General features: G+C 44.5%; 1 protein-coding gene across 1 annotated transcript; it reads left to right on the top strand.

The window, feature by feature from the left end:
• Positions 1-744: 744 nt before the first annotated feature.
• Positions 745-20,721, top strand: neu1 (neuraminidase 1). Its single transcript, XM_067973888.1, has 6 exons — positions 745-1,192; positions 10,684-10,873; positions 14,073-14,335; positions 16,050-16,232; positions 17,123-17,342; positions 18,608-20,721. The coding sequence occupies exons 1-6, from the start codon at positions 866-868 to the stop codon at positions 18,811-18,813; spliced, it is 1,389 nt and encodes a 462-aa protein (XP_067829989.1). The 5' UTR covers positions 745-865; the 3' UTR covers positions 18,814-20,721.

Raw genomic sequence — 20,721 nt, 5'->3', positions numbered from 1 at the left:
GGAATAACATTATTATTTTAGTTGATAAGTTTCCTTTGGTTTTGGGATTAAGTTTCTTCATTAGTTGTGCCCGTTTAAAAAGGGGAGGGGGCACTTTAGTTTGGTTTTTCTGGGTGGCACTGGGGCAACCTTATGCGTTAGTTAGAAAAGGCTTCCCAAGCAGGACAATGAAGATTTGTGTGTGTGTGCGTTTAGGCCCCCTTTTATAAGAGGGGGTAAGGGTGTGCTTTATTTTTTAAAAACCAAAATCAAAACCAAATAATAAACAATGTCAAATAATAATTTTATTATATTGATCGAGGATGCACTCCAGTCTCTGCGGCACCCACCGGTCGCGGATAGCCTCAAGCATACCGGCAGACACCGCGTGCTCCCTCTCCAGGACCACCCGGGCGCGGAGAATGCCGCGGAAAAGAGGCGGACAGTCGAAGCGACGGCTCCCGTGGGCCACGCCTAGTTGGCCACTTTGAACAGGACCAGGAGCAGACCCTCAAGGACGTCCTCCGACTTGCCCGCCCCCCCCCCCTCCCCTCCTCTCTGGGTGGCCAAAGATTAGGAGCGTGGGACTGAAGTGCAACCAGAACTTGAGGAGCAGCGCCTTCAAATAGCGGAACAGGGGCTGCAGCCTCCCACACCCTGTGAATAAATGGAACACGGACTCATCCAGGCCATAGGAATAGCAGGCTACCTGGGAGTCTGTGAAATGGCTGTTTGTGGGGACTGCTCTGTGGAACACTCTCTACCCCAGTTCCTCAGTGGCACAGGGGAGGACTCCCCGTGCAGTGAGCTCTCCACTGGGGACCCCGCCTCCGCCGGACAGCAAGATTGCAGGACAGTGAAGAGATTTTTAATGAGCAGGAGCTGAATGCAAAGTGAACCATTCCCCGCCCTTCGAAGAGCGGTCATACAACGTAATAATACGGCCCCGCACCCAATGCAGGGTGGAGTGAGTGACGGGGCCTCAGGAGCAGAGAGACAAGCGGTCGGGAGGAGTCTCCTGCAAGCGGCCCATGGATTTGGCGGCGTCGTGAGGGAGTGGAGGAGGAAAAGGAGGAGGATGTCCTCGGTGCGGCCGCCGGGCTTCCGCGGGGACGTGTCAGCGCGGAGACTGGCCGGCGCCCTACAGCCGCTGGTCGCCGGCCTTTTCCTGCTCCTCCTGCTCCTGGTCTCCAGCACCGCGCTGTCGGCTCAGGTAAACCCAAACGGAAGGGGGGGGCTGGCGGCTGGGCACTGGCACTGGCACTGGGGCTCGGCCACTAGGGCACTGGAACTGGGGCTCGGCCACTAGGGCACTGGAACTGGGGCTCGGCCACTAGGGCACTGGAACTGGGGCTCGGCCACTAGGGCACTGGCACTGGAACTAGGGCTCTGGGACTAGGGCACTGAAACTGGGGCTCTGGGACTAGGGCACTGGGGCTGTGCCCTGGGTTCCCCTCGGTCTGCACCTCCCTCTAAGAGAAGGATGTGGAGATTTACCTGAGGAAGGAGGAAGCCTCCGAAAGCTTGTAAATTTCAAATAAAATCGTTGGACTATAACTTGGTGTTGTAAAATTGTTTACAACTCTAAGAGAAGGGTAGAGGAAGGGGGTCGGTGAGATGCAGGCTCCTCGGTCCAGGGTCCTGTTTACACCCGGGACCTCCCCACCTACCCATTTACGTGCCCGGGGGGGTTGCGAAACCTCAGATGGCTTGAACATGGAGTCTTCCCATTTTTAATTTGCTGAAAAGTTGCACTGTGGTAATAACGTATCCACGGCATACACCATTATTACGGCGTGGAAATTCGGCGTGAGTGACTTGCACTATTGTGTTCCCCTACGCCATAATTTTGATGGGCCTTTTGAGCTGCTCCACAGAGATCCTCATGGGAAAAGTGATCATGATCATAGCTCCACCAGCCCCATTAAAATCAACGGGGAGATGGAATTTGCTGAGTTGACACCACTGTGATGGGCGCAGCCACTTAGATAGTTGCAGAATGGGTGCCCTCGCCAATCAGCAAAGTATTCAATCACCAAATTAGGTTACTTGCGGGTTGGACTTGCTCTGGAAACTTCATTGAAATTTTAAACCTGAATTATGTATACAGTCTCCAGTGCATAGAATCATAGAATAGTTATAGCACAGAACGAGGCCATTCGGCCCGTCGAGCTCGTACCGGCTCTCTGCAAGATCAGTCCAGCTAGTCCCACTCTCCTGCCCTTTCCCTGAAGCCCTGCAAATTTTTTCTCCAAGTACTTATTCAATTCCCTTTTGAAAGCCACGATTGAACACATATAGCGTTCGTGCTAACGTGATGTGGCCGCTATACGGGTTAAACGGTAAGACCACTGGCCCAGAATTTGCTGGGAAACTAACAGCAAGTTAAAGGCTCACGCTGTGTGTGGTGAGGAAGAGATTCGCCATGCGTTGCAAATCAGCGCAAGTCGCTGGATGATTTGCGCTGCTCCGTTGTTAGCCTCGTGAAAGCCGGAGCTCACCGTCAACCTCCCCATGGATTTGCATTACGAATGAAACTTGCCGCAGAAAGTTGGGGCTGCTATTTAATGACATAAGGACCCTTTTAATGACTAGATTTCTGTTCCCAAAATACCACTCAACCTTGAAGGCCCAGAAGGGGAGCAATTGAAACAATGGAGTCTCACTCCTGCAGATAGAGGCGTTTACATTTTCAATTCTTTTCTTTCTGTCTTTTTCCCTCTCTCTTAATCCAGTCTTTCTTTCCCTCTCTTTATTTCTCATTCTATATCTAATTTGTCTGTAATTCATCCGATTTCTTTCTTTGTCGCTCGCTCTGTTTCCTTCTCTATCCTTAAATTTACTTGGTTAAGGAGATAGATTGTTGGTCCAGCCATTCACTAAGGTTTCAGATGCTCTGTTCTTGCCGCGCCATTATCAGCTCGCACTTCCAACAAGTTATGGCGCAAAAAGTTTTTGAGCTGAAGGCTGCAGGAAAATGTCTATCTAACAGTGTGCGCTGGAAGATGTCCCGCTCCGGCAAGATCTGGACCTAATATTTGTTGAGCTCGTGCTGTAAGCATGGATTGCAACCAGTAATGAAATATGGCTAGGGATCGCATGCAGTTCGGGAGACAACCGCATACATACGGGTCCCTTCTTAACTCCAGTTTTATATATTTATACTAATGGAAGATCTGGGAAATGTTGATATGTTACAAATGGGAGAAAATGGGTTTCCCAAAGAAGTATCATGGTTTTAGTACAAACTAATCAATCAAATTAAACTCAAGCTGGACATTCTGTCCGTACCTACTGCGACCCTACCCCATGTTATCAGATCAGAGCCATTGCTCCTAAGTATCTCCGTGTTAAGTAACCTGTTGTTCCATTCCATAAACCCAATGTTATTTTAACCAGATTAAAAAGTCTTTTATTAATAATGCCGATTGAAGTGCCTGTAGAAGTGGGGTGATGGGCAGGGCTGTGGGTTCAGTTGAGCAGGTGTAGGAAAGAACGACTATAGTGCCTTTCGTGACCTCTGGCTGTCCCAAACTGCTTTATAGTCAATGAAGCACTTTTGAAGTGTAGTTATGTCCCACAAATAGCAAGATAATGACCAGATAATTTTTTTGAATGACATTGTTGGTTGAGGGGTAAATATTGGCCAAGACACTAGTGAGAAATCCTCTGCTCTTCTTTGAAATGGTGGCCATGGGATCTTTTACGTCCACCTGAGAGGGCAGACAGGACCTCTGTTTAATGTCTCGTCTGAAAAACAGCACCTCTGATAGTGCAGCACTCCCTCAGTACTGCACTGGAAGTGTCAGCCTAGATCTTGTACTTAGAGGTATTTAAAATCATGAAGGGTCGAGATAGCGAGAAACTGTTCCCATTGGCGGAAGGGTCAAGAACCAGAGGACATAAATTTAAGGTGATTGGCTAAAGAACCCAAGATGACACGAGGAAAAACTGTTTTACGCAGTGTGTGGTTAGGATCCGGAATGCACTGCCGGAGGGGGAGATGGAGGCAAATTCAATCATGGCTTTCAAAAGGGAACTGGATAAGTACTTGAAAGGAATAAATTTGCAGGGCTACGGGGATAGGGCGGAGGAGTGGGGCTAACTGGATTGCTCTTGCATAGAGCTGCCACGGACTCAATGGGCCGAATGGCCTCGTTCTGTGCTGTAACGTTTCTATGATTCTAAGGGGTCAATTTTCAGATGGCTGAGCGGGTGCGTTTGTGACGGGGGGGCTCCTAAAATTGGGGATTGCCGGAGCGGGTCCGGAGCCCAGCTCCAACTTCCGGGTTCCCCAATGACGCGAATCGGTGCGCACGCAGCCCCCTCATGCGGGACTCCCACTGTCAATCAAAGCCGGCGGGATCCCACTTAAGATCATTATCTGGGTACTTGAGGTCGTTTACAGACCTCATTAGTTGGAGATTTTAGGAGGATTTGGATTTTGGACTATCCAGAGCATGTTTCCCATGCTGGGGGAAACACTCCCTGTTTAAACAGATGTGTTGCAGCCAGCAGCCAGTGGCAGCTGCAGAGATCCATTTAACAGGTGCGGGGTAAACCCTCATTCATTGCAGCAGGGTACTCTTGTCACCTCAGACAAAGTTTTACCTGCCACACTGTTGTCTCCACATTCCAAATTATTAAATCGTACCCTAAACTTTGCTGTCCAAACACGTTCACCTACTTTGTGGACCCCCTGACACTCGCACTCTGTCAGGATGGGGGGGGGGGGGGTGTAGGGGCTCCATTCATCACTCCATTGGAGGACGAGCAACATCACCAGCCTTGCCAGGTATGCCGTCCACCTCCGCCACGTGGAGCTACACAACACAGTGCTGCGCAACAGGCACGTGCACAAAGTAGTCGTGCAACTACACATACACCCAATGGGTGGCATCAAGGGTGTTCACGGAGAACCTCATGAAAGGGCATTATTGCACAAGCCAGTCAAGAATGGCCAAGACGTGGCAGTAGTGGTGACAATATAATATGTAATGTGAGTTGATCAGAAATCAAATATAAGTAAAAATCATGACAAACCCTCAAACATCCATGTGCATTCCCTTCATGCTCACGACACGTTTGCCTTACGCTTCCTACTACACATACGTGATGCATGCCCTGTGGCTGCAGCACAGGTAGTGGCAGGTTGGGTGAGGCTGGCCGTGAAAGAGATGCATCAGAGGGTGAGTATGAGACAGAGCCATGGGATTGTTTGAGGATTGGGTTGAGTGGTAGTGGTGGGATGAGTACTGGCGAGGTGAGTAAGTGCAGGTAAGATGAGGATGAGGTTTGAGTGGGTGTGAGGAGTGATGTGATAGAGTAGTGTTGGCAGTGCAGAAGGAGATGTAGGGTGGGGGCAGTGATGTGGCAGACGGAGTGTAGGGGAACGAGTAAGTGTACTCACTTCGGCTGACCTACTTAGGGCATTGAAGCGCCTCCTGCATTGTATGCAGGTGTGTGATATGTTGGTGGTGCAGGTGACCTCCTCTGCCACCTCGAGCCAGGCCTTTATGGTGGCAGAGGCAGGCCACTTCCTCCCATCTGCCAGGTGGAGGATGTCCCTCCTCCTCCTCCTCCTCACCCCATCCAGTAAGATCTGGAGTGAGGCATCATTAAACCTGGGAGCAACCCTGGGCTGCTCCATGCTGTCATTTTTCCTATTTCCTGCAGCATCAGTCAGTGGATGAATGCCGCTTTAAATAGGGCTCCTCCAGCTGACAGCCTATGATGTGGGTGCACAGTCCGCCCGCTGCGCAGCTTTCCAGGGCGAAACCCGGAAGCCAAGGTAAGTGGCTTCAATTTACTTACGATCGTGTGGGGAACCCACCGATTTCACTGGGTGCTTTACCCACGCACCCAGTCGACCCCCCGCTGCCAACCCGCCTCCCTCCTAATATCGGGCCCTAAGTCTCTGGATTGAGTCTTGAACCCACCTTCTAACTCAGAGGCGAGAGAGCTATCCATTGAACCAAGGCCAATGTCTAACTTGTAGCTTGTTATGCATAGGTTACTTGGGGGGGCAGAGACTGGGCTTTTAAATGTTGTCAAACCTCCTGGAATTACTCCCATGACCCATTTCAACGATGGGTCCAGATCCCTGAAACGTTAACTCCCCTGTTATATCCAAAGATGCTGCCTGACTTGCTGAGAGTTTCCAGTATTTTCTGTTTTTGTTACTTGTTTGTGTCTACCTTTCCCAACACTGGAGAGAATCCAGCGGCTGTAAAATAGTCTCAAACTCTGAAACCACTGTGCCTGTGCAAGGTTGATGATCCTTTGTTATAGATCTACCCTGCTGTATAAACATCATATTCTGCAGTACTGGGAGACTAGGGTAGTTCTGCAGTGCTGTACCTTAAAGCATTATAACTAGTTAGAAAATCTGCTTTTGTGCATTTTGAATTCCTAACTCCATATAATTAGGTTGATTCTGCTGGTGAAGTGACCTTGGGTAGGTGTGTAACATCCAGCTGGTTAAGCACATTGTACTCAATTTTCCTCCATTCACTAATGTTTTCCAATGCTCTCCTGGCCGACCTCCCAGCTTCCAACCTCCGTAAAGTTGAGTTCATCCAAACTCTGCTGCCCGTATCCTAACTCGCACCAAGTCCTGTTCACCCATCACCCCTATGCTCGCTGACCTACATTGGCTCCTGGTCAAGCCTCGAATTTAAAATTCTCTTCCTTGTGTTTAAGTACCTCCGTGGCCTCCCCGCTCCCTATCTCTGTAACCTCCTCCAGCCCTACAACCCTCCGAGATCTCTGCGTTCCTCCAATTCTGGCATCTTGTGCATTCCCCACTTCCTTCACCCCACCACTGGCGACCTTGTCTTCAGCTGTCCAGGCCCTAAGCTCTGGAATTCCCTCCCTAAACCTCTCCGCTTTTCTACCTCTCCTTCTTTAATACACTATTTAAAACCTATCTCTTTGACCAAGCGTTTGGTCACCTATCTTAATGTCTCCTTCTTTGGTTCAGTGTCAGTTTTTTGTCTGATTAAGCTCCTGTGAAGCGCCTGAGGACATTTTAATACGTTAAAGGCGCTATATAAATGTAAGTTGTTGTGTTGTTCAGTTGTGCATTTTCGCAGGGATCATTTCCATTAAGGAACATCTAACCACCTTTCAGAGTACTATGGCAGTAGGCACATCTATCTAGTTTTCCATTCACCACATTCTAGCAGGAAATTAGCTAAATTCTGAGCACTGAAGAATGTTAAAGGTGCACAGCTTCACTCTGTAGTACTAGTTCAAGGAAGATACCATAGGCAGGTTGTACACCACCATTATAAATATTCGTTTTCTTCTTCTACCTGTAACCGTAGTGAAATGTCAGAAGTCACAACAAACTACTGAGGTAATCTTAAAAAAAAAAATCAGGGATCCTGAAATAGCAAGAGATATAATATCTGGAAATTTACAAAGAGTGCCTAGTGAACCCCTAGATATTTTTGGTGCCACTTTTGTGTGATTATCGCCACTGAGAAGACTCTATAAGAATGATAATTTAACTATTGCCACTTCCTTGGGGAAACCGTTCAATTTGCTTAGAATAATAGTGTTGTGATTTTCAACTGACTAATAAGTCGGATGTAAAACAGATGCAACCAATTTCCACATCTGTATCATGTTCAAGTTAGTACTTGTCTACCTACTTCACACAGTTGAATCATTTTGTAATTATATAATCTTTTTGCAAGTGGCTTGCTGGTTTGGGATGGAGCGTGTAGAGTTTACCAATTATTAGCCAGGGTCCATCAATGCCCTTTGATAGCATGTGCTGGAATTTAGGTGAGACATTTAATTGACCTCCTACTGCAGTAGTTCAGATGGACATTAAAGATCCCGTGGTACTGTTTGAAGAAGTGAAGGGAGTTGGCCCAGTGTTTCAGCCAACATTGCTTGCTCATTTCACTGTCGGTAGGATTTTGCTGTGCAAATTGGCTACTGTATTTTTCCGTAACGGGTCACTGCATTTTAAAGTAATTGTGTATTTAAATGCTTTGTGACATTTGCGAGATGTGATAAGGTGCTATACAAAATCACGTTTTTGTTAACAACTCCGTTTTTTTGAGCATCAATCATTCCTTCTAATGTTGAGGAAGAGGAGACATTTTTAAAAATTGTTTTCGATAACAGAATCTCTAGAAAAATCAGTTAATGTTGGTCTTGTGACATCCTGTTGCTCAGTAGCTGTAAAAAGTGGCTTAATTACAGGCAATGGGTGACGCAAGGTGTCCTCTCCCAAATCCTTGATCAGGAGCAGCTTTGCCTCTGAACCAAACTGCGATCAGACTTGTCACATAATTCCTGCAGATTTCAGACTTGACATTTTAAGAATTTTAATGACTATTTGCTTACCGTGGTACAGGAAAAATTGCCATGGACAGTAAAGAAAGAAAGACTTGCATATATACAGCACCTTTCACAACCCCAGAACATCCCATAGTGATTTGCAACCAATGAAGTACTTTTTTTGAAGTCTAGTCACTGTTGTAATGTAGGAAATGCAGCAGCCAATTTGCGCACAGCACGGTCCCACAAACAGCAATTTGATAATGACCAGATAATCTGTTGTTAGTGATGTTGGTTGAGGGATAAATATTGTCTAGGACACCGAATAAATCTCCCCTGAGAGAGCAGATGCGGCCTCAGTTTAACGTCTCATCCGAAAGGTGGCACCTCCAACATATCCTTTCTCATGTTTAGAAAATTACCTCAAGTCATGTGTTTGAGCTAATTTCCATAGCTTGGAGATGCAGATCATTAATCTATAATTAAGTATCCGTTGCATATTTCTATTTGGAAATGTGGTTACACTACAACTGAATTTAACATGTGTTGATCATCTATATGACTGCAATTATTTCTCAATGCTTCAATATTTAACCACACTACACTGGAATCAAACTGTTCTGTGTGAGGTTGAGATTAACATCTGAGCAGAGGCAATGTTTGGATTTACTGAGAAGCAGGAGTCACGTGAATAGTTTATTTCTTTCCCTCGCTCACCAAATTTCTACCTTCTGTTCAAGGCATTAACTCCTTGCCAGGGTACAGAACTACACTCGCCAGTCATCCCTCCTGCGCCTCACCTCATTATTCATGTGTAAGCTTTGCCAGTTGACAGACCGATGGTATCTTCCTTGAACTAGTACTACAGAGTGAAGCTGTGCACCTTTAACATTCTTCAGTGCTCAGAATTTAGCTAATTTCCTGCTAGGATGTGGTGAATGGAAAACTAGATAGATGTGCCTACTGCCATAGTACTCTGAAAGGTGGTTAGATGTTCCTTAATGGAAATTGATCCCTGCGAAAGTACACAACTGAACAACACATCAACTTACATTTATATAGCGCCTTTAACATATTAAAATGTCCTCAGGCGCTTCACAGGAGCTTAATCAGACAAAAAACTGACACTGAACCAAAGAAGGAGACATTAGGACAGGTGACCAAACGCATGGTTGGGAGGGAATGTCACAGCCAAGCCCAATCCATCCTTACCTGATGTCCACACTTCCAGTGGGAATACTGTATAGCAAGCAGGAAATCTTACCCATTGTCCGTTCTCTAACCCAGGGGGGCGAAGGCCAATGAGCTCCATAATGTCACCTCCACTGAGTACAGACCAGGGATTAACCACGGGGCCTTCCTGCCTAGCTATTCGCTAAATAAACTTGCTGACCCATTGGGGAGCGAATTAGATTTTTTTTTTAAATATCGAGACAATTTCAAGTGAGTTTTTAAATGTCGTCATCTATTTCAATTGCTCATGACTTTAAGAAAAAGGCTTGATTTGAAATGATATTTAATTCCGAAGGCGAGAAAACAATTGATCAAGTAATTCGTTGACAATATCACATTTGCCATCTTCCGTGGATTTCTACTGCCCCACGGCATACACCTACTGAGGTTTCAACTCTTTGTAGATTACCACCGCAATTCAATTATTCCAGCCATTTTGTAAAATCTTAGGCTAATGTAGAGTACACCTAAATATTATACTCAAAGGATCAGATGGTGAAGAAAAATTTACTGCATCAGCCACCGTTGTAAGATTAAAACGGAGTTACAATCAAAATGAAGTTTAACAATCCTTGGCCAAATCTGTCCACTGTACCTTGTGAAATGATTTCACGGTGAAATATTGCTCCTTAGAAATTATCAAGATTAGGAACAGGAGTAGGCCATTCAACCCCTCGAGCCTGTTATGCCATTCAGTTAGATCACGGCTGATCTCTATCTCAACTTCATTTACCCGCCTTGGTTCCTTATCACTTGATTCCTTTGCCTAACAAAAATCTATCAATCTCAGTTTTGACATTTTCAATTGACCCCCAGCCTCAACAGCTTTTTGGGGGAAGAGAGTTCGAGAATCCCACTCCCCTTTGTGTGAAGAAGTGCTTCCTGACATCACCCCTGAACAGCCTAGCTCTAACTTTAAGGTTATGTCCCCATCTTCTGGACTCCCCCACCAAAGGAAATAGTTTCTCTCTATCCACCCTATCAACTCCTTTAATCATCCTAAACACCTCAATCAGATCACCCCTTAATCTTCTAAACTCGAGGGAATACCAGCCTAGTCTATGCAACCTGTCCTCATAATTTAACCCTTGTGCTTTGTCCAGTGAAGGAGGCCATGTGGGTGACTGCAAGTTGACGTGTTGTATAATACATTCCACCCTGTTTTTGTTCCAGATCAAGCCACTCATCGAAAGTGAACAGTTGCTGTGGATAAGTGGCGTTGTTGGCCATGTCGACACCTTCAGGGTCCCCCTCATCGCGATCACCCCCCACAATAACCTCATTGCCGTGGCGGAGGCAAGAAAGCATTCGTCGGCGGATATTGGTGCTAAGTTCATCGCTGTCCGCACGTCTAGTGATAAAGGTGATTGATTAACATTACGTTTCAGTAAGGAATGAAAGAGCTCCTTAAATCTTGGATTTCTGGAACCCTAGTGAAGTGTGCTCCATCTCTTTAATAACGCCCGACAGTCAGGCGGTCAATTTTGTTTTGTTCTGACAGTTGAACTATTCAAATGCTGGAAAGAATCGGCACATAATCGTATTTAAAATAGGAAATGTAATCGACGAAACAAACTGAGTGAAATTTCCAGTCCTGTATTTTTCAGAATGATATTCCACAGTAACACAAGGTGAAACAAATACTCTTGCCTTTGGTATACTTTTCGCAATCATTTTGAGCTTGACAAATATTAACTCTTGTGATGTATTTGTTATATTTAACGTAAGATGTTTGACCTTACAGTCAAACCATTGGTCACATGCACAGGGAAAACAGAAGAGGGGATAAAACTCTGGATCAGTCTCTCCATAGAATCTGATTTTTTTTAAATGCAAGTTGCTGATCACACGGAGAACTTGTGGCACTTTGCACCCTGAAGGGTGGAACACAAGAACCTCGAAACTGGTCACATATCCCTCCTGTTTGCAGCATTGCAAAGCAGTGGTGGTAGATGGTCGAATGAACTGTGCAAGGTGCAAATCGGACATTTACTGCACTGTGCAAGGGTCGACCTATTGTAAATACTGGATTTTGTAAGCTCTCCTGCCTTGTGGGGGATTTGCTTAGTAAGGACCTTAAACAGCAGGTAGAAGACCATGCAAACAATAGTGCAGGTTGAGCTTTGATACGCTTCAAAGATAAAAGGACATTTTCACTTAACCCTCTGCACTGTAGGGTTCCAGTTGTAAACTTAAAAATGACTAGATTAACCTCTTCTCCTCCCCCGACAAGATATTCATGAAGTTACAATTTCTACATTCACAGCGTACACGTAAGGATGTCTTGGATGTGGTTCACATGCACCTCTTGTCAACACACAATCGGTTGGTGCTTTCTGGGTTACGTACAGTAGATACACAATGCTCTGGTGGGAAATGTCAAATTGTTTTTTTTAAACTCGTGAGGCAAAACTAATAACTAGTGTCTTCTAGTTTCAGATTTGAAGATTCCTAACAATTTTCATTGATACATAATTTTGGCAATTTCTGGTGCCCTAAATGAAAGAAAGACCCTGCATTTATATAGTGCCTTTTGTGACCTCAGAACGTCCCAAAGCACTTTACAGTCATTGAAGTATTTTTGAAGCATAGTTACTGTTGTAATGTAGGAATCACGGCAGCCAATTTGCACACTGCAAGGTCCCATAAACAACAATGAGACAAATGACCAGATAATCTTTTTAGTGATGTTAGTTGAGGGATAAATATGGGCCAGGACACAGGGCAAAGCCCCCTGGCTCTTCTTCTGAATAGTGCCACAGGATCTTTTACATCCACCTGAGAGGGCAGACGGGGTAAACGTGTCTCAAAGGAGCTACATAAGCTGCAAAGAACAATTGCACACGTGCCTCACTGCTTGTATGCAATAGAGTGTACCTCCTGCCTTTGTTCAGTGTTGGTTTCTCTGCTGTGTAGAACATAATTCTACAGTTATCACCATCCATGTCTGTAGTCTGGTTTGTACCAAAGTTCAAATCTCTTGTCTGCTAACCAATTGTCTTTGAAAAAGTCAGATGCTTTTCTCAAATTAATTCAGTATGGTATAAAGAATCGGTAAGTAAAATGGCAGGTGCATCCAATGGTTCAGTTGGTAAATGGCCCAGTGTGGAACTGAGCCAAGCAGACCAGGACGATCCCAGGTTCAGTCCCCCTGGTTTGTGCTGGAACGGCAGTAAGGGTGCTACAATTGGCTTTAACGCTCTTGGGCTACGGAGAGGTAGCTGCTACCGATCGCTATCCAGTGATACCCGCCCCCTTTCCTGGCACTGGTTATTCATGAGACAATTGCAGGCAGCAATCCAATCTCAATGTTGAGATCATTGTGACGTAAGATTTTCTCTGCTGTGCTTTGTAGAGCAAAATCGAAGACTTGTTTACAATTTTGTTACAAATGACACTTAGAGGGAATCTCCTCCCTCCTCCCCCACCTTTACTAATTGTTAAAACTTTGTGATTTATTAACCATTGGAGTCCCTCCGTTGTTCTGCTGACTTGTAGCCTGCGCTCACCTAATGCTACATCTGTGTAATTTACTGTTAAACCATAATCACTTGTAGCACAGAGCATGCACCTTGGGTCTCTGTTGATTTTTCCTTCTCTAACTAAGGGGAGCTAGGAGCAATTGCAGCAGCCCTGGCTGAAATCAGATACCATGGAACTTAAGATCTTGCAGGGCAATCATAGAATGTTACAGCACAGAAGGAGGCCATTCGGCCCACTGTGCCTGTACCGGCTGTTTGAAAGATCTATCCAATTAGTCCCATTCCCCTGCCCTTTCCCCATAGCCCTGCAATGTTTCCCTAAGTATTTATCCAATTCCCCTTTGAAAGTTATTGTTTAATCTGCTTCCACCACCTGTTCAGGCGATACATTCCAGATGTGGTTCATAGATGGAGACTTTGCCTCTTTGCCATTGAGTGCCCAGTTGGACAGGCAACATCTCAATCATCTATTCAGATGCAGTCCCTCAAACTATTCTAATCTCCCATGTTTGTAAGTAAATATAAAGTGGCATATAAGAGAAATTGATGAGCTATCATTACCATAATTGGTTTTAAAGTCATCTTGGTACAGTGGTGTTTTGATGCATGATAGACTAGAGCGTTTTCATACCCATCCTACTGGGTTGGTTCAGCATGTTAGATACCATATGTAGTTATAGCCAGTGACTGGGCAATTGCAAAATAAAGTTAACTGTTGTTAAGAATTTGAGTGGCACAGTAAGTAAAGGTGCTCAAGGACCTGGATTTGAATTCAGCTGATACTGACCGATGAAAATTGTTAGTTATCGGGTCCTAAGTGACCTTCTCGAGACCTCGGTGGGTACAGGCTTACGCACAAATCACCCGCACCATGGCACAAATTACCAGATCACTCAAACAGTTAGTAACGTGAGAAGTGGAAATGTCACCTTGGTGTAGAAGGTGCTGCTACAAGTCTGAGGTTAAGATATATCTTATGTCATGGCCTGGGAGTAGAAGAACAGTATGCGTAGAGTGGAAGAGTATTTCATTCCCCAACACTGATATTTCCCAACTTGCTTCATAATTGCCTTTCTTCAGGTGAAACCTGGAGCCCCACCACCTTCCTTGACAACGATGGTTCAAAGGTCGATGGCCTAAACTTGGGGGTCATAGTGGTCGATGAAGAAAAGGATCTCATTTTTATCATGTACACAATGTGTGCCCACCACTATCATTGTAATGTTTCCAGCACACTCCTGATCGAGAGTCAGGACGATGGAAGAACCTGGAGTCAGCCAAGAAACCTGTCCGAAATGATTGGCACCAAGATGTTTGCACCAGGCCCTGGATCTGGAATCCAGGTGAGTTAAATGGGAGGAGGGGAAATGCAGAGCTTTTTGAATATCTTGAATTAGAAGGGAAACTGGCTGAAGCAGTGGATAAGCACACTAGGATAGAGTTTCTGCTTCGGGCACCATCGGGAAATTGCGCCCACAATGTGCTTGAAATTGCGCTGGTCAGGTTACAATTCAAGGTTCTGTGCAAATTAATTTGCACAATCACAAATGTAAAATCTTCCATGAACCAGTGCAATCAGGCTGTTTCTTTTCCTTTCCATTAAAAAGTATTCCTTGATGTATTTAAGAGTGATAACCTGGAGCAGTTTTATTAATACAGCTGAAAATGGGTTTATCACCAAAAATAAGCATTTGTAATAAGGGTGTCCAGTCCTCCACCTGTGAGTGACCTGATTTAAAATCACTGAAAATTACTTTAAAATAACTACTCTGAACCATTTAATAGTTTCATTGGTGTACACTAGTCAGTTTCTTAGTAAATTTTGATATGAAAAAACTTTTCAAACATGCCAACTAGTGCCTGTGCGCCTAAGAAAATGACGCAATTTGAAGAGCCTTCCCGAGCTAGCGCAATTGGCGAAATCTCGCAATTTTGATCTGGGAACGTGGCCGGTTTTGTGGGTGGGGCCAGATCCGGGTGAATTTAATCTTGAACCAGCTTAAAAGATCATGAAAAACATGAATGTAAATGGTTTTGGGCGTAACTCACCGGCGGTTAAAATTCCCCGATCTTTTGCGCTGGTTTGGTCGATTCTGCCCTAATTGCCCTGATATAACCAGCGGAAACTCAACCAGACTGTCCTTCAACGGTGATGACTGGATTAGAATCTGACACCGCATGTCTGCTAACCATAAGGACCCTAAAATAAATTTGGGGCAATGTCAACCCACATTTGTGCAAATTGGCAATAAATTAGCGACCGCACTCCCAAGATTATTATTGCTGAGAATGCAAATATTCAGTTAGCTACTCCTTAGTGTGAACAACTGTTAAGAAATATTTCCACATTCACCTGAGGAAGGCGGATGCCTCCGAAAGCTTGTGAATTTCAAATAAAATTGTTGGACTATAACTTGGTGTTGTAAAATTGTTTACAATTGTCAACCCCAGTCCATCACCGGCATCTCCACATCAAGAAATATTGGGGAAGAGCAAAGAGTTTTTTTTACAGTAATACTATGTGCCAAATTTTTAAAAACAATCCTTTTCACACTACTGACATCCCTCAACTAACGAGCACAAAAATTCAACAATTAAAAGTAATTCTTGGTACAGCCCCAATGCTTCCCTTGGGCAGTTTAAGGGCCTGTTCCACCGTTCAACTGGAAAACGAGTTAAGATGCGACAATAGCCAAGAAATAAATAATAAAACACCTCGGTTACAATAGTAGACAAAAATGTATCAATGTGTCTTGTTCATTCACTAATATTGCCAGCAGTAATTTCTCAGCTGTGTTCTTACAAATTATGAGATAGAAATTTGTCTTGGGGCGGCAGCGCAAAACGGGTATTCTAGCATCGACTGCCTGTTTTACGCCCGCTCGATATTTGGTTGCATTGCAGTCAGTGGAATTCGGGCAGGGCATATAACAGGCGGCCGATCCAATACCGCCTGTTTTGCGCTGCTGCCCCAAGGTGAATTTCTACCCCATAAGTCAAGTTTGCACATCTCTGGAGTTCGTAATTTTCTCACAATAGAAAAACTCCTTTCCATAGAAAAAGTACAATCCAAAGAAAGGCCGTTTGATTGTCTGTGGCCATGGAACGATTGAGGAAGATGGGATATTCTGCCTTTTGAGTGACGACCACGGCAAGACCTGGAAAAATGGAGGGAGTCTGAAGGGAATTCCCTTCAATCAGCCAAAAAAAGCCAGAGACTTCAACCCAGATGAGAACCAGGTAATGACCTCCTTTCAGTTGGCCTGAGTGGCATGCGAGGGATTCTGAAAAGGGAACAGGCACTGTGGCCCATACTTTGAGGCGAGGGAAGAGGTCAATGTATGTTCCTTCCCTGGCAAATTCAACTTTAAAATGCTGATATTTGAGCTCTCGAGCAGAGATTCCCAAACATTTGAGGGAGGGGAGAGGGTGGTGATGCAGCCTCATGTAGCCAGTGGAGGTACATTATGAGCCAATCTCAGCACAGCACGGAATGTTTGAATCCCCACCAATTCTACAAAAAAGAAAGACTTGCATTTATATAGCGCCTTTCATGACCTCAAGACATCCCAAAGCGCTTTAAAGCCAATGAAGTACTTTTGAGGTGTAGTCGCTGTTATAATGTAGGAAATGCGGCAGCCACTTTGCACACAGCAAACTCTCACAGACAGCAATATGATAATGACCAGATATTTCTATTTTTTTTTAGTGATGTTGGTTGAGGGATAATTATTGGCCAGAACACCGGGGATAGTGGCCGTGGGATCTTTTACGTCCAGCTGAGAGAGCTGACGGGGCCTCGGTTTAACGTCTCATCTGAAAGACGGCACTTCTGACAGTGCAGCACTCCCTCAGTGCTGGGAGTGTCAGCCTAGATTTTGTGCTGAAGTCTCTGGAGTGGGGCTTGAACCCACGACCTCCTGACTCAGACGAGAGTGCGACCCACTGAGCCACAGCTCACACTGGCCTGGAGAAACTAGTATTTATTTATGTGAATCTAACATACATGATCAACAATTGCTCTGTCCCTCAAAGCAGGGATTAATTGGGCACTGTTCCCCTTTCAAAGGTGATGATCAGTTGGTGCTTTTTACTTCCATCAAATATCATATGTGTGTTTTTTTTTTAAGCCCTATGAATTACTGGATGGTTCTGTAGTGATTAACGCACGGAACCAGAATTTCTACCACTGTCACTGCCGGATAATAACGAAGAGCTACGATGCGTGCGAGTCGCTGCCGATAGAAACCGTGACCTTCGACGAGACTCTGATAGACCCGGCCGTGGCAGCGGGAGCTTTGGTCAAAGACAACGTTGTTTTCTTCAGCAATCCTGCAAACCCGTACAAACGTGAGTTCCCTACTTGTGGCACCGGGGCTGTTGACGTTGAGAATACCATCCCATCAGTACATTCTCACGGGGTTGAGTACATCATAGTATACACACAAAGGGTACAGAATCCAGTCCAGACTGATGGGATGAATGGACCCCATGTCTGATGACTCTGAAATTAAATTGAGTTCGGGCAATTTCAATTCCGTTTCTAGTGAGTGCAGGTGTTACAAATCTAGGACTTTCTCTTAGATACTCTTGAGTGTGGGGGTACTGGTCACTCTTGTAAGTGGTCTGAGCATCTTTTATTAGAGTGCGTCTGTACTTCCCAATATCTAACTATTGTACAACACTGGGTGGGGGGGGGGGGGGGGGGAGACAATACTCGTCCCCTTGTGATCTGCACATGTCTTTCGCATGTGCCTCTCCAATCTTTCCGAAAGCGGATCTGGTAAAATGAGGCTACGTATATGAATCCTTGGGCTGCTTCATTTCACAGCAAGTGAATGTACTGAGCCATAATTGTAATCGGATTCAATCAGTACAACTTGTTGTCACGTAACAATACAAAATAACGACCATTCTAATCCTCTCTATATCAGTGCGAAAGGAAGAAAAAGACTTGCATTTATATAGCGCCTTTCATGACCTCAGGACATCCCAAAGTGCTTTACAGCCAACGAAGTGTAATCACTGTTGTAATATAGGAAACGCAGCAGCCAATTCGCACACCGCAAGGTCCCACAAACAACAATGAGATAACGACCAGCTAATCTATTTTTTAGTGATGCTGGTTGAGGGGGAACAATTTAAACTGGAGTCTCATTCCTACAGGTAGTAAATTGTTGTAAGAGATTATTAAAATTTAAAATATCTAAATTTTTTCTTACTCCTTTCTCTTTTTCTCTCTCTCTTAATCCAGTCGGTCTTTCCCTGTCTATTTCTCTTTCTGTACCTGATTTGACTCTCATTCATCCTTTTTCCTTCTCCATCATTCCGGTTTCTTTCTCTAGCCTTAATTCTCACTGGTTAAGGAGTTATACTGTTGGTCCTGCCGTTCACCAAGGTCCCAGTTGCCCTGTTGCTCTCTCACTTCTAGCTACTTAGAGGGAAAACATTTTACGAGTTGAAGGATGAGGGAAAAAGTCTAACTAACGAGGCACGCCGTGAGGTGCCCCTCCCCAGGAAAGTCTGGTCCATAAATAGTGTCTTAGACTGTGCATCCGTTATAATTACACACAACGTTTCAATTCATTTTATATTTTTCCTGTTTTAATCCCTAGGTGTAAACCTGACCCTTAGATGGAGTTATGATAATGGCAAATCATGGGTAAAAGACAACATGGTGATCTGGCGTGGCCCAAGTGGCTATTCTGCCATGGCTACCTTCAGCAACGCAAGCGTCGAGCAATACATCTACTTGGTTTATGAGAAAGGGCATGTAGACATAACGGAATCCATTTCGTTTGTGAAGATTCGTATTGATTGAGAGCCCTGACACCTCTTCTAGAACCTCCATGGACAATGGGTGTATGATCCAACCGAGTCTTAAAGAACCACAGGCTCCAGTTTATCGGGAAAAGAAAAATCTCTATTTTTTTACACCGCTACACATATTCATAGTTTTCCATTACTTTGATGGTAAAAATGGGTTTTTCTATATTTAGCTTTAAATCAGTGTAGTAAAGCTCTAAATTTCATTATACTCCTCTCACTTTGCAGCCAGTATTTATTCCTCCCAATAACTTAAATGTGAGTGAGAGACCTGGAATTGTCACCTGACTTCAATGGATGTGCAACATGAGAAGTTTGTGCCTGTGGCCAGCCCCATCTTTATCTGATTTGAGAACCTGCCCTATTATTTTTGTACTTCATCATGACAATATTGAAAATGCTGCTAAATCTGCATACATTTTAAAATAAAATTTAACAAAATTGAGTCAGAATTTATTTGAAAAGTCTTGTGTTAGCTGGTTGAACTATCACTGTGACTGTGTCAGTATGTTGAAATCTGAGAGGAGGTAGAACCATTGGGTCTCTGGCTTGGTGAGAATGAGTTTCCCTACTTGGTCCTAGGTCCTTACTATTGACAGAGGGCCCAGGTCAAACCATCACTGTCTTCTGAAGGATGCGGCCCAGCAGGAGAGATCTTTTGGGAAGACTACAAGGTAACCCTGTTTGGACCATGTAGCCTTAAAACAATCCTTTCAAGTTCTGAAGGAGAAAGATGAAAGTACTCGGAGCTGCTGCATTATTTTAAACAACCAGTTGAGCTGGGTGGGTTAGGTGGCCTTTTCTCATTTCTTTTTTGTTGTGGTCTTTAGATGTCAGACTGTGCTCGAGTGATGTCTGCTGAGCAGACTGACTCTTCAGAATAAAGTCTTGTATATTTTAAATCTGAGACTCTGGCTCGTGACTGTCCTCTTATCTCAATGTGGGGAGGGGCATTTGGAAGGTGGCAGGGTGCGTGATATTTTATGTATGTAATTGTAACCTTGTGACAGAGAAAATCCTTCCTAAAATAAAACTGGCACCTGGGCAACAGTTAGGGATTCTATAATTGGCTGCAGCACACTTGGAAATTTAAATGGAACGAGCACCTGGGCAACGGTTAGGGGGTACTATAAATGGCCGAAGCGCACTCGGGCTAGAGAGGGGACCAAACAATCAGCTGTGGTTTCTGCTCCTAACTGTCAGCCAGTGGCTCCTGCCCTAAAGTGCGTGCATGACTGGATGTAATAGCAGGATGAGCCTCTGCTCCAACATCCTCCATTTCGAATAGCCCGCTGACATTGCTGTCTTGGCTTACATGTGATGAGTGCCCATTTTGGTATCAGAATTTTGCCAGAGCCCACGGAACCATACCCCAGTATCAGTCAGTGCATTCAGGAAAAGTCAGATTTTTTTAGGTGGGAGCCAAGAGGAAAAAAATTGTAACCTAGAAGAAAAAGCGACAAGTTTTATTTGACTCGGTAGTTCTGATTTGTATATTCAATCAGAGGGCAATATTTTTTAACATGTCCAGAGTATAAGGTACCTCCATTATTCTCTCCAGCATAGGGACAGCATCGTTAAATTAATATCAATACTGGGAAAGGGAATGGGTCCCTCTGAAAATGTTGAAATCCGTGCCAAAATCTAGGCTCAGATCCCCCCTGTTCAATGATCCAAACATAAATATTTGAGTTTCAATGGAGATTTTATTTGTACGTTCTGTTGACTTTACTGTAGCCCGGAAATGCTGTAGATTATTCCTGATCAACTAAAAAGAGTATTGAAACCTGTAAATAAATAAAGCAGGAGACTGACCACAGCAAATGTGAATTGGTGCTTAATGGATTTTTGCTGTTTGCCAAATAATCCAATTATTTGTACAATAAAATTTTATAAGAACTTT

The sequence above is a fragment of the Heptranchias perlo genome, chromosome 39 (assembly GCF_035084215.1).
Source record: "Heptranchias perlo isolate sHepPer1 chromosome 39, sHepPer1.hap1, whole genome shotgun sequence".
In the NCBI taxonomy this organism is placed as follows: Eukaryota; Metazoa; Chordata; class Chondrichthyes; order Hexanchiformes; family Hexanchidae; genus Heptranchias; species Heptranchias perlo.
Note: the sequence above shows the minus strand (reverse complement) of the source record. Positions and strands in the feature narration are given on the sequence as shown.